Here is a 16751-nt window from a genome sequence, read left to right as displayed (position 1 = left end):
AGAGTCGATTATAATATTGGCAATCTTAGGCTGTTCTGAATGTGCTGAAAATAATCAATTGGTTTAAGTCGCTAAAGGAAATCCTTAATTTTGTTAAGAAAGGGACTCATTCCGCCCACCCCCAGGAATGTATACAGTATTCAGTTTTTACTGCTAGTGAGTATAATCATTATATATAAAGTTTAAACTTTGTATAGCTTAACTTTATAAAACTTAGCCTTTTCCCTACTGGTAATTAGTAGTCTGATTACTTTGAATAAAGCAATTCCAATTTATAACCAGATATTTAAAGAATAAATTAATACAGATTGTCATGAAATTAGCTAATTTTTTTTAGTAGTAGAAGGTTTTCTTTTTCAAGAAGATTATTTTAAAATTCTAATTAGATACAATTTTTGAAGAGGATTTTCTCACTCTAATCGAAGGTTATTTAAGATTTTCTCAACTGGGAAAGGTCAGAAGAGAGAAAAGGGATTCCCTAGTAGATAACCAGATCAAATTAATCAATGCTACTAATGAATAAAGACGTGGACACAGCCTTTTAAATTTAGATTTAAGAATATATATAACTATATATGGAGCCTGCTTCGGATTCTGTGTCTCTGCCACTCCCCTGCTTACACTCTGTCTCTCTCTCTCAAAAATAAATAAACATTAAAAATGTCTTTTAAAAAAGAATATGTATGACAAAAATAATATATAAGGCAATCTCAAAGTAAGATTTTTTAAGTACCATAGGTTTTTCTTTTTATATTTTTCGCACTCTGGGTTCTGGCATTCTTTGACAAAAGTCAATTAAATAATATAGAACAGTTTTGTTTTGTTTAAATCATTGATAAAACACCTGGTCATAAATGTAAGCAATAGGCTCAAGCAGAATTTTCCAGAAAGATTATTCAGTTTCTTCTTATGCAGCACTTGTGGTTTACTACTGACGGTGCAGTCATGATTTATTCAACAAAAGCTTTTAAGCATAAGCTTAAATTTTATTGTTTTTAAGCATAGTAAATTTTATTGTTTCATGCAGCACCTAAGAAACATTGTTTTTAAGTTGAATTAGAAAGTAAAACATATAGCATGACTTGTGAGAGAAGAAATTACTTACATCACATGAAAAACCTGTACTCCTAGTAAATGTTGGGCTGGATACTAAGGGGTACAATTATGAAGTAACATTATGCTTCATATATTACAAATACATTTATGAAGAAAAAGGTCATGTGAGATGGTTACGAGTGCAGGTGAAGGTACAAATCTTGTTGCTCCCTGGAAAGAAACAAGAACCAGGCACACTGGGTTTTGTATCTGTACTGCATCTAACAGGAAAGAAAAAAAGGTAGTTGTTTCTGTCCTCAACCTGCCACTGTATTTGCCCGATGGGGTCTCTCTGCTGGATAAGATCATGAGAAATGGGGAAATGAAATTACCCAGGACATTCCAGCTATTGTAATTAATTTGAGGTCTACAGACCAGGAACATGATGGGAGATGTTAATGTGTTTTGAATGTACAAGATTACTTTTATTTTTCTATTATTTCTCTATTTAATTTTTTGACTGCAATGTACAGTTTTAGTATTCTGTACTTTGTATTGCTAACAATTTTGTATGAAGCTAACTTGAGCCTTATGAGAAAATGGATAGTTTCTGTCCTAATTCTTTAATTTTTTTTGTTCGTAATATAGTATTTAAAACCGTGTATAAAGCAATTTTTTTTTAAAGAGAATACTGTAGCTAATGAAACTATTTGATATAGTTGAAGTACCTGGTAAATACATGATATCCAGGTGTAAGAGGTCAGGAACCTTCTCATTTTTGAGAGTAGTTGTGGGGACATGCTATTAAAGTGAGTTCCTGTGTTTATAGAAACATTTAATAACAAGAAGGGAGAGAGCCAGAGCAAAAGTGAGAGCAATACTGCTCTCAAAACTAAATAAACATCTAAAAAAATTAAAAAAGGGAATATGGACTTGCTAGGAAAGTTCTCTTTCTTTATTTTGCAATATGTTACAAAATATAAATAACATCTTTTTCTTTAATTAAAACAATTTTTAATGTTTTTTTTTAATTTTTAACAAATATTTATTTTTGAGAGAGAGCGAGAGAGAGAACATGAGCAGGGGAGAGGCAGAGAGAGAGGGAGACACAGAATCCAAAGCAGACTCCAGGCTCTGAGCTGTCAGCACAGAGCCCGGCACAGGGCTCAAACTCATGAACTGTGAGATCATGACCTGAACCAAAGTTGGAAGCTTAACTGACTGAGCCACCCAGGCACCCCAAAAATATAAATAACATCTTATTTGCTTTGTTGATTAAATTCACTTTTGTTCAGTGTACAAAAATGTACAGTTTGGGAAAAATATGTAAATTTTTTTTCATAGAGCCTAAATTATTATGTTATTAATATCCCTGGGCCTCTAAAGACAGGTGAGTTCAATAAAATAGCAAAGTATAACCTAAGGAGGAAACACAAATAGAGCATCATGAATATACTTATTAGCAAAGTTATGAAAAGTATCCTGACCATTTACATTTTAATTGTGCTAACAAAAAGTCCTAGCTACTTCCTCAAAACTTGGTTGGTTCATGAGGTAGTTACTTATTGGGACTATTTTGACAGACAAATATACCAACTAAAAGAAACCAAGGAGTTTAAATTTTAAGTATTTGTCTTTCTTTATCTGGTCTAACGTAGATGAAAAATTGCAAAAGTGGCAACTAAATATAATTTTCTCTATCTTTATAATCCACGACAGATTAAAATTGCATATTTCTGATAACATAAGGAGAACTTAGTATGAGAAAAATATTATTTCTACATCATCCCACAAAAATAATAGTGTTTTGTTTTGTTGGTGGTGGTGTTTTTATGCTAGGGCAGTAGCAGAGAGAACACTTATCTACTTCTTAGTTCACTATATATTAACAACCAGATACTTCTATTTATTTATGTGTTTAATACATTTATTTTTTGAGAAAGAGATAGTGTGTGGGCACAATTGGGACAGGGCGAGAAGGTGAGACTGAGAGAGAGACAGAGACAGAGAGAGGGAGAGGGAGAAAATCTTAAGCAGACTCCACGTCCACTGAGGAGCCAACTCAAGGACTCAGTCTCATGACCTTGAGATCACGACCTGAGCTGAAGTCAAGAGTCGGATGGTTAACTGACTGAGCCACGCAGGCACTCCGACAACTACATAATATTTTTTATGTATTTAGACCTACACTCCACAGGAGCTCAAAGCAATCTATATACCCTGAAAAGATTAATATAGGCTTAATAAAATTTTAAATCTGGAATTAAAGATTACTAAAATGTAATACTATAGCTCATTTGTAAACTAGAACAAATACATTAGAAATAAATTATTTAAAAGATAAGTTGATGTTAAAGAAAGTCAAACTCATTTTGCCAAAGCAACAGTGATACCGTAGCATTATCAATTGTGGGCAGCATTTGTTTTGAAAATATTTATTTGCTTAAACAGTGTCAAAATTCCAAAACAATATTTTTGTCTAATCAGAAATTTAATACTAGCAAACCAAATCTGACAATACATTAAATGAATAATTTACCACAATCGAGTGGGATTTATTCCTGGGCTGCAGGAGTGGTTCTACTCCTGGAACTATTATTACACTATGTGTTAACCAACTTAGATTTAAATTACAAAAAAAAAAAAAAAAATGAAATTGAACAAGCCCACCTTTAGTGATTGTGAGTTTCCTTTATTTTAGTCTAATCACTTCAAAATGTCTCTGATTAAAGATTTTAAAAAATTTAAATATGTCAGAACATGATTGTTCTGTAAACTATGGTTTCTTTTTCTTGTGTTTGACCCAAATTCTGTATGTTGGATTATAAACCCATGTTTACAGCCCAAATTAATGTTCATTATCTCTAATGAAACATTATCCCCATAATTTTTATTTTCAAGTGGCCCTTCATTATGAAGGAGACTTTGTTATACATTAGAAAGGTTTGGGCTTCATAGCCAGGTAGACTTATGCTATCCACTTTGCTGCTTCCAAATTTCATAACCTTTAGGAAGTCATGTAATTTCTCTTTGCTTCAATATTCCCATCTGTAAAATGGATATAATCATGCTTTTCTTATATGAGAGTGAATGGTACTACATATGAAAATTCTAGTCCATAAAAGACTTTTAACAAGTGAAGTAGATTTTACTGTTATTTTTACTGTTGTTATTTTCATCTCAATGAGGAATAATTTATTTCTTTAATCTCCTAATAGTTAAAAAGGCAGGTTTATCATAGATGTTTTGTAAATTAAAAAAGAAATGAGTAAATATCATTTGTATTGTAGTCCTTTTTCAAGGTGTAAGTAACATTTTAGTGTATAAGATTTCTTCTTTTCCAAATAGAAATTTACTTGTAACAAAAATTAATATATTTAAATGTTATTTGAAATGATACCTTTCACCTTTTAAAGGTATGATACATGTTTTTATTTCATATGATGCTATATTTTTTATTGATTTATAAATTCTATGCCATATTATAATAAAATTATGCTCATGACCTGTTTTACCACTATTTTGGAGTACTATTGGAGATTTCATTTTTTTCCAGTTTTCATTGTCATTGTTGCTAATATTAGAAATTATGTTATGGTAAATATGCTTTATAACTAGGTCATTTTGTATAATTATAATTGTTACTCAGAGGTATTCATAGAGGCAGAATTGCTGAAACAGATGATCCATCAGTTTAAAACATGTTTCTACAGACTTTTAACACATTTTTGACAAAATTCTCTTCAGCAAGTGCTATATCAATGTGTATTTCTAGCATCTGTTTACATATTGTCCATTTCCAAATGAATTTCATCATATTTTAAGAATTTGATGGGCAAAAATGGTATTTCATTGTCTTAATTGGATGTTTGTTCTTAGATCAAACTCTAAATAATTTCTTTTTTAATGTTTATTTATTTTGAGAGAGAGAGTGAGAGTGAGAGAGAGCAGGACCAGGGAATGAGCAGAGAGAGAGGGTGAGAGAAAATCCCAAGCAGGCTCCACGCTGTCAGTGCGGAGCCCCACTCGAGGCTCAGTCTCACAAATGGGGAGATCATGACCTGAGCTGAAACCAACAGCCCAACGCTTAACTGACTGAGCCACCCAGTGGCTCAGGTGCCCCTGAATAATTTCTTGTCCATTGAATTTATATTCATGCTATTCACATTTTTAGCCTGTTTTTTTCTTGATAATTATTTTTTAAAAACAAAATTTAAGTGTATTTTTTATATTCAAAAACTATTAACATTTTATCACATGGTACTGATTTCTTCAGTATTTATTCTCCAAATAGAAGTTTATCATTGATTTTTCTTTGCACTGTTTCCATATTCTTCCCATTAATCTCTTTCTGTGATCTACAAGCAGTTGGTATATAATAATGCTAATAATGCCTTCATGATAGGGCATTGTAAGAACTGATTACAGGGCTTTATGAATTTTTAGGCAAGGGAGAGGGCAAAGGTTGTATATAACCCATCTTCGTCTTGTATGTGTGTAGTTCTCAATAGGAATTGAAGTAGACTAATACAATCTCTGTACCCCATTCTTGCAGACACCCACAAAACTGCATATATTTTCTGCCATGTGCTGTAGCATGAAGAACCTATTTGCTATTTCTTGTATATTCTTCAAGAGCTTTTGCACTATTGTTTTATAGTTCAGACCCAGGGCAAGCAGCCAAACCTGGGTTTGAATTCAGGCTTCATTCTACCAGCTACCTATGAGGTAACCAAATAACATGCACTTGATAAATGGCTATTATTATTATTTTTATCAATCAAAGCTAGTCAAATACTCCAGATGAAGTGTAGTACTATAACTGTTAGAGCCTAAATTATTACCTATTGTATCATTAACTTTATTTTGTGTTACCTGTGTTCCTTCTGTAGAAAAACATTATGAAAAGATATTCAAGTGTTTAAGGGCACGTTTTTTTGACAAATTTCATAGGAATAAACAAAAAAATCTTACTGATTTAAATGTTATAAAGAATAGTAATGAATATTATGCTTATTTTAAAAAATCATAACAGGGGCGCCTGGGTGGCGCAGTCGGTTAAGCGTCCGACTTCAGCTGGGTCACAATCTCGCAGTCCGTGAGTTCGAGCCCCGCGTCGGGCTCTGGGCTGATGGCTCAGAGCCTGGAGCCTGTTTCCGATTCTGTGTCTCCCTCTCTCTCTGCCCCTCCCCCGTTCATGCTCTGTCTCTCTCTGTCCCGAAAATAAATAAACGTTGAAAAAAAAAATTAAAAAAAAATCATAACAAAGAGGTAATATGTTAATCTTAAATAGTAAATAAATCCCTGATTTATTTATTTATTTATTTATTTATTTATTTATTTATTTATTACTATCTTAATAAAAGTCCAATTAAATGAAATATTTGATAGAAATAAATGACTATAAAACATTTAGGAAATCTGTATGTTTATATTAACAAGAAAAAGAAAAATGTTACATACATTTTTAGCAGTCACAGTTGAGCTAATTATAGATAACTTACACATTTGAAACAGTAATTAAGCCAAAGTCATTATAAATTTATTCACATTATACTTTTCCAAATTTCTGTCTCTTCAATACTTTTACTTGTGGGATGTTATTTCCTACTGATAATACTCAATATAAAAATTTGATAATTTTTTAAAAAATTTTTTTTCATGTTAATTTATTTTTGAGAGAGAGAGAGAGAGCGAGCATGCATGTGCTCACACATAGGAGGGACAGAAAGAGAGGGAGAGAATACCAAGTGGGCTCGGCCCTGTCAGCGCAGAAACTGACGCAGGGCTCAGGCCCACGAACCGAGAGATCATGACCGGAGCCGAAATCAAGAGTTGGATGCTTAACCGACTGAGCCACCCAGGCATCCCTTGATAATGTTTCGTATTCTTTGCATCTAATGTTTGACATTAGCCAAAGAGCAGATGTACATTTGGAGGCTACACATTCAGAAGTTGAATTTTAATGAGTATTAAGTATAAGATTACATTTCTTAAGTATTTCTCCTTGCTCTTTGTATACAGTGTCAAAACCATATATTGGAAGAAGGTAGCAGCCTAGTCATTGGGTATATAAATGGGTAGGTGCAAATACATAAGGGAGAAGGGGGATATCTGTGAGTTAATGCAATGAAATATCTATGACATATAAATATTTATTATTATTTTGTTATAAATGGAATACAGAAAGGTAGATAATGTCTTAAACAGTCACAGTTAACATTGCACTAAATTCACCAAATTACTGACAAGTTATTTTCAAACACATTTGGCATTATTCTACATTATGGTAGAATAGTAATGACAGTAACAATGGGTATCTAAAAAGAAATACACTTTGATGAGACTTGTCAATCTTTAGACACTTATGGAAACACAAGGAAAAAATGTGACAAACCACTTTATCGACTACTTCAGTTTACTTTACTATTTAGAATATCTGTGCAATAACAGCAGAGAAATATCTCCTTTAAAGCTGTATTATATTTTCAAGGTTGGTCTTTAAGGAATTTCAAAATAGGCATAATTGTGATACCAATAAGAGAAGGTGTATTTTCTATCAAATAAGTATTTGCAGTTGACCTACATGAGAACAGACTTTTCTAATTGCTTTAAGAGCTTCCTGACTAAAGAAATGAAGAAAGTTACTCTTTTATGAAAATGTTGTAATGCTTATACTGTGATTTTTAAAAATCAGTATTTAATCAGCATACTAATACAATTGTAAACCAAAAATTAGTTATTACATTATAATTTATTGTTTTCAAAAATTGTGACCAGGGGTGCTTGGGTGGCTATTGGTTAAGCGGTTAAGCCTCCAACTTCGCTTCAGGTCATGATCTTGCCATTCATGAATTTGAGCCCCGCATCTGGCTCTGCTGACAACTGGATCCTGCTTTGGATTCTGTGTCTCCCTCTCTCTCTCTCTGCCCCTCCCCTGCTCATGCTCTGTCTTTCTCACAAATATAAATAAATATTAAAAAATTTTTTTAAAATTGTGAAGTCTTTTTAATTCTTTTTTTTAAAATGCTTATTTATTTTTGACATAGAGAGAGAGACAGAGCATGAGCAGGGGAGGGGCAGAGAGAGGGAGACACAGAATCTGAAACAGGCTCCAGGCTCTGAGCCATCAGCCCAGAGCCTGACGCGGGGCTCGAACTCACAGACCGCGAGATCGTGACCTGGCTGAAGTCGGACACTCAACCGACTGAGCCACCCAGGCGCCCCAGTCTTTTTAATTCTTGTGTGTGTGTCTGTCAGGTGTATCAAGCTACATTTTAATTTTTTTTTTTTGATATTTATTTTTCTCTGAGGGAGAGGGAGACAGATCGTGAGCGGGGGAGGGGCAGAAAGAGAGGAAGACAGAATCCACAAGCTCCAGGCTCTGAATGGTTAGTACAGAGCCCGAAGAAGGGCTTGAACTCGTGAATGGCCAGATCATAACCTGAACCAAAGTTGGAGACTTAACCGCTTAACTGACTGAGCCACCCAGACGCCCCGTGATTAACCTTAATAAGCTTTATTGCAGTAATTTGTGTTGCCCAGAATTTTCTTCGTTTCAAAACTGAAAGTTCCATGTCCTGAGAATGTCAGCTTGGTCACAGGTCATTTAAATACATGTTGCCATAAATACACAAGATAACAAAATAAACCCAAGAATGCACCTGTTGATATGAGTCTTAAAATTTTGAATTCATATTAAAAAGGGCAAAATTGATTTAATTATGCTGGTTCTAAGACTATAGTGTTTGTCCAAAGTATGTTTAAAAGAAAAAAAAAATGAAGTGTGTCTTAATATAGGTTATAACAATGATCAAAATTTACCTTAATAAGATACTTACTTCTGTAAAAATTCTTCATAGCCACATATACTTAGAAGATGATCTTTGGGGAATAATTCCTCATTTGTAGAAAAATGTAGAACCTCTGCAATTAGGTCTTTGACAAGATAATTAGCTAAAAACAAAGGTGAATAATAAAAAGTTAATAAGAGCTTATCATATATTGGCTGGGGAGAAGGTTTTGAGCACAAAGAAGATATACACATTATGAACTATAACTGTCTAGCTCCATCAAGAGGAATTAAAATGAGATGCATCTCATTTATTAGTCTCATTAAATTTGGAGGTACTTTTGAAAATACTGTTTGCATTTTATTTGATCAATCTGTCTTCACATTACTGATGGAGCCTGGTATTGTTTTCCTCATATTAAAACCTGAATACGCGGGGCGCCTGGGTGGCGCAGTCGGTTGAGCGTCCGACTTCAGCCAGGTCACGATCTCGCGGTCCGGGAGTTCGAGCCCCGCGTCAGGCTCTGGGCTGATGGCTTGGAGCCTGGAGCCTGTTTCCGATTCTGTGTCTCCCTCTCTCTCTGCCCCTCCCCCGTTCATGCTCTGTCTCTCTCTGTCCCAAAAATAAATAAAAAACGTTGAAAAAAAAATTTTTTTTTAAACCTGAATACGCTGTGGCTCTGCAGAAAAAGTGTTCTACCCTGAGTGCTCACAGAGACTTGGGAAATGCCAAGGACATTGTATAGTGAGTGATAGTGGCAAGCGAAGAGTCCAACCTAAATCTGTCAGATTCCAAAGCTTGTGCTCTTGATGATTCTAAGTCTCCAAAGTTTATTGTTCTTCCTTCCCCATGTAGGAATCACCAAAGTTTCCATCTTGGACAGCATTGTGATAACTTTAATGAGCATGTGCTTTTTTTCTACACTTTCTCTGGAGCTCAAAGTGTAAGCATACTGTTGGATACAAATCCTTTGGCTTTACATTCTGTAATCTCCCCACTAAGCTCTTACATACATATGCTACTTAGTAGTGGCCAGCACCGCACTGAGTTTACAGTAATGGTTGTCTATGAAATAGTGCAGGGCTCATTTACTATCATAAATGATAATAGTTGAAAATTGTGTATATATATATATATATATATATATATATATCTCCATGCTTTGAATGTGAATTCATGGTCGCAATCAATGAAGAAAGTAAAAACGGACTGTACTGATGACCATTAATCAGAATTTGAACAGCATATTGCAAACACTCAGTTGTATTCATCTGAATTGTATTTAGTTTGCCATTATCTGTTTACTTTGCTGTGTCTTCTTTTTCTGCCATACCCTTCTGTTTGGAAAAATGTTCTTGACACAAACTGGCTAACAAAATGTAGTGCAATTGGTATTGCCGAATCTGCCACAAAAAAAGGTGGCGGGGGGGGGGGCGGTGGGGAGAATAATCCTGGATTTAAAAGTGTGGGTTTTTACATTTTTTAAAGCTTGTTTATTTATTTTGAGTGAGAGAGAGAGAGAGAGGGAGGAGCAGAGAGAGAGGGAGAGAGAGAGAATCCCAAGCAGGCTCCTTCTCAGTGCGGAGCCCAACGTGGGGCTCAGTCTTACAACCACAAGATCATGACCTGAGCTGAAATCAGATGCTTAACTGACTGAGCCAGCCAGCCGCCCCTAAAAATGTGGGTTGTATGATAGATCAAGGTATTTTCTAAGAAATGGCTAGAGAAACAAATGGTAAAGATAATCATGGAATTAAGGGTTGTGGAAACGCTTTGACATGGGAGTGAGTTATCTTAAACACACTGTTGCTTGGGAATAATGACTGAAATAGTATGATTGCAACTAGAAGAAAATATGGCCACAGCAAAATCATGACTGTAAGAGCATTGACAAGGAGGGGAGAAAATTGCCAGTATATAATGGCAGGAAAATATCTCTAGGGATACCAGTTCATTTTAATTAACTTGACTCTCCCATTTCCAGGCTGCATCCCCTGTGCTATAGGGGGCATGCATGAAATCATTATTTCACTACATCTTTCCACTCTGCATGGTAGACTCCATAATCCAATTTCTACTATTACTTCTCCCCTGTGCTTCAGCTTAATTATCTCCTACTATCTGTTTCATGTTACTCTTTGAATGTTTCATTATTACTTCAAATTAGGCATATTTAAACCTGAAATTATCATCTTTCTCCTTGAAGTCAACCATTAAGTGTCTATGATTAAATTTCTCATCCATATTGTAAGTGAACAAGTACTATGACCTCTTTTAAGTAGATTTTATACTTGTACCTTCAGTTTGGCAGCTAATATAATACTTTCCCCAATTTCTTGTACTCTTCCACTTTATGCAGCCCTTCTCAATCTGTTGACTATATTGCCTACCATATAGAGAGGCTAATGCCCATTTGAGATTCTTTAATTAACTACCTGTGCATTAAATCTAGTCTTTTACACATCATTCTCTACCTCTTTACACATCTTCTGAGATATAAGTATTTTGACTTTTTTACTATATCCTACTTCTTAATCTCAGATTTTTCCTACCCTAGGTTCTATTTCCATCAGTTAAATCCCCTATTTTTTTATTTAAAGAAATTAATGTTTATTTATTTTTAAGAGAGAGAGAGAGAGAGAGAGAGAGAGAGAGAGAGAGAGAGAGAGAAAGTGGGGGAGGGGCAGAGAGAGGGAGACAGAATCTGAAGCAGGCCCCAGGATCTGAGCTGTCAGTCCAGAGCCTGATATGGGGCTCAAACTTGTGAACAGCTCATGACTTGAGCCAAAGTCATATGCTTAACCAACTACACCACCCAGGCACCCCTACCCTTTCTTTTATATATTCAATATTCTCCATGGTAAAGATGATTTTGTTTTTTCTTAAAATTTTTGTTTTTTCTTAAAATAAAATCTCCCCTTACACATTTCATTACATTAAGACAGTATTTTTTTTAACCTTCCCAATATTGCCAAACTTCTTAGTAGATAACTTTTACAAACAGTTGTAAATCACTCTTTAATCTTTGCAAACTGGTTTCTACTTCCAACACTTTGCATGTCATAAATGGCCTCCTAATACAGTTCTGACCATGCATCATCTAAATCTAAAATGTAGTTGAAAGTAAAGACACTCTAGAGAAACTTTGTACTTGTAAATAAGGACACAGGAATCATCTTCATTGAAATTATGGCTGAAGATTGTGGAACACAGACAGAATTCTTTGCTGAAAACACTTACTTCTCTAGAAGGATTCTATTTCTTCACTCTTGGGGAAACAGTATTCTTTTTGGATGAAAATGCCTTATCCTCATCCATCTTGTCCTCTTTATTTATCTAGATTTCATTCTCTAAATTTCTAGCAACAACATCTTTTATTGAAGTCATTCTTGATATACTCTTCAGATACACTATTTTGTTCTTTAGAGCATATCTGTATTTACTAGTAAAACACTTAACATAAAGTGGTGAAAGGATCACAGTTTTAGCATAAAGATGATTTCATAGTGAAGGTATTTGAAATCTTATCTGAACTTTTATTATCTGACTAAAGCAGAGACTCCCTAAAATACAGCTTCCACTAACTTCCTTCTGAGGGAATTTCCTATAAATTCCAGGAAGGAGACAGATTGCCCATCCACTAGATGGTTCCTACTTTCTTAGTGAAGCTCTAACTGACACACCTCAACACACACACATATACACGCTTTTACATTAAATTGGTATATAAACCTTTACCTCTGGGTATTCAGCAGGTTACTCATTATTGAGTAACCCCTCCATGCATATGTAAATAACCTTGCCTTTTCTCCTATAATCTATTGTCAGTTCTGTCACAGCCACCACCCTCATCCCCTTCAAATATAAGTAGATAGGGGAAAAATTTTCCTCCTAACAGTGGCACACGCTCTGTATGTTTTCATGAAGGTGTCCTTTCCTTCTCTGCTTCTTCCCTCTTTTTCTCCTGTACTTCACCCCTTCCTCCTCCTCCTCTTCCTCCCCCTTGTAAATATCCTTGACAGCGCAGACATCCTGTTTACTACTATACATCTCTAACACTAAACACAATGACCTAATCACTTTCCTGAAACTTCTCATAAAAGTCAGAAATGGCCTCCAACTGGCCAAATTCAACAAAAGAACATGCAGAGAGAGAGAGAGAAAGAAATGTTAGAAATTAAATACTGTAAATTAGAAGAAGAGAAGTGGTCTCCCTAGTTTACAGTTACTCCCCTCTTCTCCAGCAACTGATGCCAAGATGATACAGATTGTGATTGACTCAGGGTTCAACACCACTGATTTTGGCTGGGCAATCAGAATCTTGCTTTTTAGAAATTTGGAATTGGATCTAATAGAGATATTAAATTTTCTGTAGGTAACTGGCCAAATAGCATTTAAGCTTGAGAACTTGGCTTTCCATATGTTCTGGAAAAGCAAGGGAAATGAGTCAGCAGTAAACAAGGGAAACATGAGAAGCAATTATATAGAAGAGATGAGGTGAGATGCATACAGGAATTTTGGACTGCTTGTTCATCTGTGCCTTTAGTACGTTCCTGAATCTGCTGAATTCTAACTCTTAAATTCTGTAAGAAATCCCTATATTCTTTAAGAATTTTTTTTTCTTTGTAAGGAAGCAGAAGTTGGTTTTTGTTAGTTTCAGACCAGATGGTCCTAACTAAATATTCCAACATAACATTGCTGTTTGTAGCCATCTGTACTAACTCAGAATCTTGACTAGAGTAAGAAAAAAAAACCAAAGTAATAATAATATTAATAACAATCAATAAAAGAAAATATTTGTTATTATTTGCCAAGAAAAAATAGCTCATATGTAGAAACTCATTAGTAGAAACTAATGTTTAAAGAACTATTATTGTTTTGCAAAATAGTTGACTATAACAGTGAAATATTAAACTTTGGGGCGCCTGGGTGGCTAAGTTGGTTGAGAGTCAGACTCTTGTTTTCGGCTCAGGTCATTATACCAGAGTCATGGAATCAAGGCCCACGTTGGGGTCTGTTTTGAGCGTGGAGGCTGCTTGAGATTTCTTGTTCTCCCTCCCTCTTTATCTCTCCCCAGCTCATGCTCTCTCCCCCTTTCTTTCTCTATTATATATATATATTATATATATATATATAATATATATATTATATATATAACATATATACACAATATAATATATATTATACATAATGCATATATTTAATATATATATTAAAATTATTAAACAACTTTAAAGAGATTCTAAAACTCTAGAAAAAAAAAAAAGAATCATCTGATGAGTTTGATAAGATGCAGAATCCAGGTTCCAGGATTCATCCCCAGAGACTGATGAATGGATCTGCTCATTATTCATAAGGCTCCTATACTTTCTACAGTGAGAATAAAGACTATGTATCAATGCCTATTATTTACATTCGAATGACATAGTTGTTTCTAATGGTTAGTATTGCCATTTTCATATATATATTCATTCATTTCATTCATATGCTTTATAATCTTTTTGAAATTTAGTTTTGTTTTTAATATGCCAAAAATTTGTTATACTTGCCATCGGGTATTATATAGTAGGAAAGTAAAGTGTTCTGGGGTGAGCTATATGAAGAGAGTTCTTAAAAACAATAGCTCAACAAATGTTCACAAAAGGTTTCCAGCTATTTTCCTCTTAACTCCAGTTTAGGGCAAAATACTAGCATTTAATAATGCTTCTTTTAATGCTTTCAGTCTGTGGACTCAAGGCTGTGCAGCCTATTAGCTTTGTGTAGATTTTTATATTTATTTTGCAAGGTCGCTTACCGTATGGCTTAAAATGAAGTCGTTGTGTTGAGTTATCAATACAAATATTTATATTAAACTTAGTGTTAGAAAAAAGCTGACATGGAAATGCTGCAGTAGTGCTCCAGATCTTCCCTGAATTCGAATTAATGTCAGCTGCATGATATGTTTCTCTTATCCTGAAAAATATATGGGAAAAAATACTTAGGAGAGATTGTAAGAAACTTCATGTTCAGTTTGCTTTAGATTTAAAATATGGAAACAATCAGCACGTGATTGGTGGTACAGTGCTATTAACTAGGCCAGATTGGTAAAGATTACAATTATACCAAGACGACCATAAAAGACTGTTCTTTAGATTTCCCCAGGAGCATCTCATTTGAAGCAATTAAGAATATATTGGCATTTATCAGGCATGAAAACTCTGAATCATGAAGACTTCCTTCATTGACATTAATTTTGAAGCTGAACACCTCCCCTTGGTTTTTGCTAACTTTCTCAAGCTGGAAGTCACTCATTTTGATTTAAGGATTTTGGTAAATAAATTATCTTGTTTGTGTTCCATTGGTAAATACCATTCTTGGCTCAAAATTTTTGGTTTTTACACAAATCTCTGGATTTTACATAAGTAATTTAGCCCAAAAGACATTTGCACAAACTGAACAATTCCTTCTTGCTCCACTGAGTCAGAGAATTGCAAAATAGTTTATCCTTGGAGCCAGAAGCCTTAAGTTTGAATGCTGACTCAACTAATTTTATTGTCAGAGGCAAGTTATTTGATCAGTTCCTTTGATTGTACAATTAAGGATATTTATATCTACTTCAAAGGTTTATGGCAAGGATTACAAGTGAAAACACATGTGAAAGAGTTTCGTAGAATGTAAGCATATACCCAGGTGATGTATCATAACTATCATATATTATTATAGCTGAATCCCTTTTGATTCATGTTATTACCCACATGTAGAATATAACAAGATTATTTGCAACTTAGATATTTAAAATGCCTTTGATAATGAATATGAAATTATGTTTTTTGTTAATTGTTCAGACATCTAAATTTTGTAGTGCTATTCCTGAAGAGAACGTTATACGTTCTGTGTGTAGAATGTATGTCGTACATTCGATGTAATGTATCAATAGGAATTACATCCTTAGCATTCATTCTCTTTGTGCAGCATTAAAGTAGTGCCATGCTCACTGAGATAGCTTAATTTCTATGCTGTTAAATTCCACAGAAACAGCCCCTTCTTGAGGGGCCTGATAAATGAAAAAGTGCATGGGCTGGTATGTGCCAGAATCACCTATTTCTGAGTCCCATCCTCATATTTGCTGATTCAATAGATCTGTGGAGGAATCTTCACTTCCCCTACTAACAGTTTTCCAAGTAAGCCATTACTGCTGCTGCTCCATAGCTACGGTTTGAAAACCCATTGTTCAGGATAAATATTTGGGCGTCTCTCCTCTCTTATACCCGAAGATAAAGATCTAGACTCCAACTTCTGTGGAGGAGTTTCATGATTTAGTATTCACCATATGATAGGATACTATTCCACGCATACATGATTTAAGCTTCTTCTGTTTTTCAAGAAATAAATTTAAAATGCAAATTTATGACCTATTCTCTCCTAAAACTTTGCTGAGCATCTACTGTGGCCAGAACTTTGCATATGCTATGCCATTTTATTGTATTTTTTACAAAAATATGACACATTGCTTGAAAGATGTGGCTTAAAAGCATGTCAAAAAAAGAAACCAGATCCAACAAGTGAGAGACTCTCTTTAAAGGGTATATAACAGGAATATTACAAACATTTTAGGTATGCTTAAATATTAAATAAAAACAGACTAAACTAGATACATAAATCCATTCTATTATGACCCTCTTAAAAAACCTGGCTTTCAAACTCAATTTGGCCTTCTTTTGAATTAAGAGGGGTTGGACAGTGCCTAGTACATAGTAGATCTTCAATATGTTGTTGTTGGATGAATAGTATGTGTAAAAAATAATTAGGCATTTATAAATTTAATCATTTTATATATGAGCATACATCAAAAAGGATTATTGAAAACCAAGATAAGTATGTGTAAATATAACCTATCTCTTCCTTTCACTACACTAAAGTTTATTATTATTTGGTCATCTGTTT

At 34.3% G+C, this 16751-nt stretch overlaps 1 protein-coding gene across 6 annotated transcripts in view; it reads right to left on the bottom strand.

Annotated features, from left to right (window-relative positions):
- Nucleotides 1-16751, bottom strand: part of PIK3C2G (phosphatidylinositol-4-phosphate 3-kinase catalytic subunit type 2 gamma) — a 355118-nt gene that overhangs the window by 304619 nt on the left and 33748 nt on the right. For all 6 annotated transcript variants that reach the window (XR_007154196.1, XM_047868249.1, XM_047868251.1 and 3 more), the window contains exons 4-5: nt 14623-14780; nt 8877-8991 (exon numbers count right to left, since the gene is read on the bottom strand). Coding sequence is in view for 5 of the 6 variants with exons in the window: in XM_047868249.1 (XP_047724205.1) it covers nt 8877-8991; nt 14623-14780 (273 nt within the window). In the remaining variant the exon portion in view is untranslated. The remainder of the gene's footprint in view (nt 1-8876; nt 8992-14622; nt 14781-16751) is intronic.

This window comes from Prionailurus viverrinus, chromosome B4 (genome assembly GCF_022837055.1).
Source record: "Prionailurus viverrinus isolate Anna chromosome B4, UM_Priviv_1.0, whole genome shotgun sequence".
NCBI lineage: Eukaryota > Metazoa > Chordata > Mammalia > Carnivora > Felidae > Prionailurus > Prionailurus viverrinus.
This window is presented reverse-complemented; position numbering and strand designations above follow the sequence as displayed.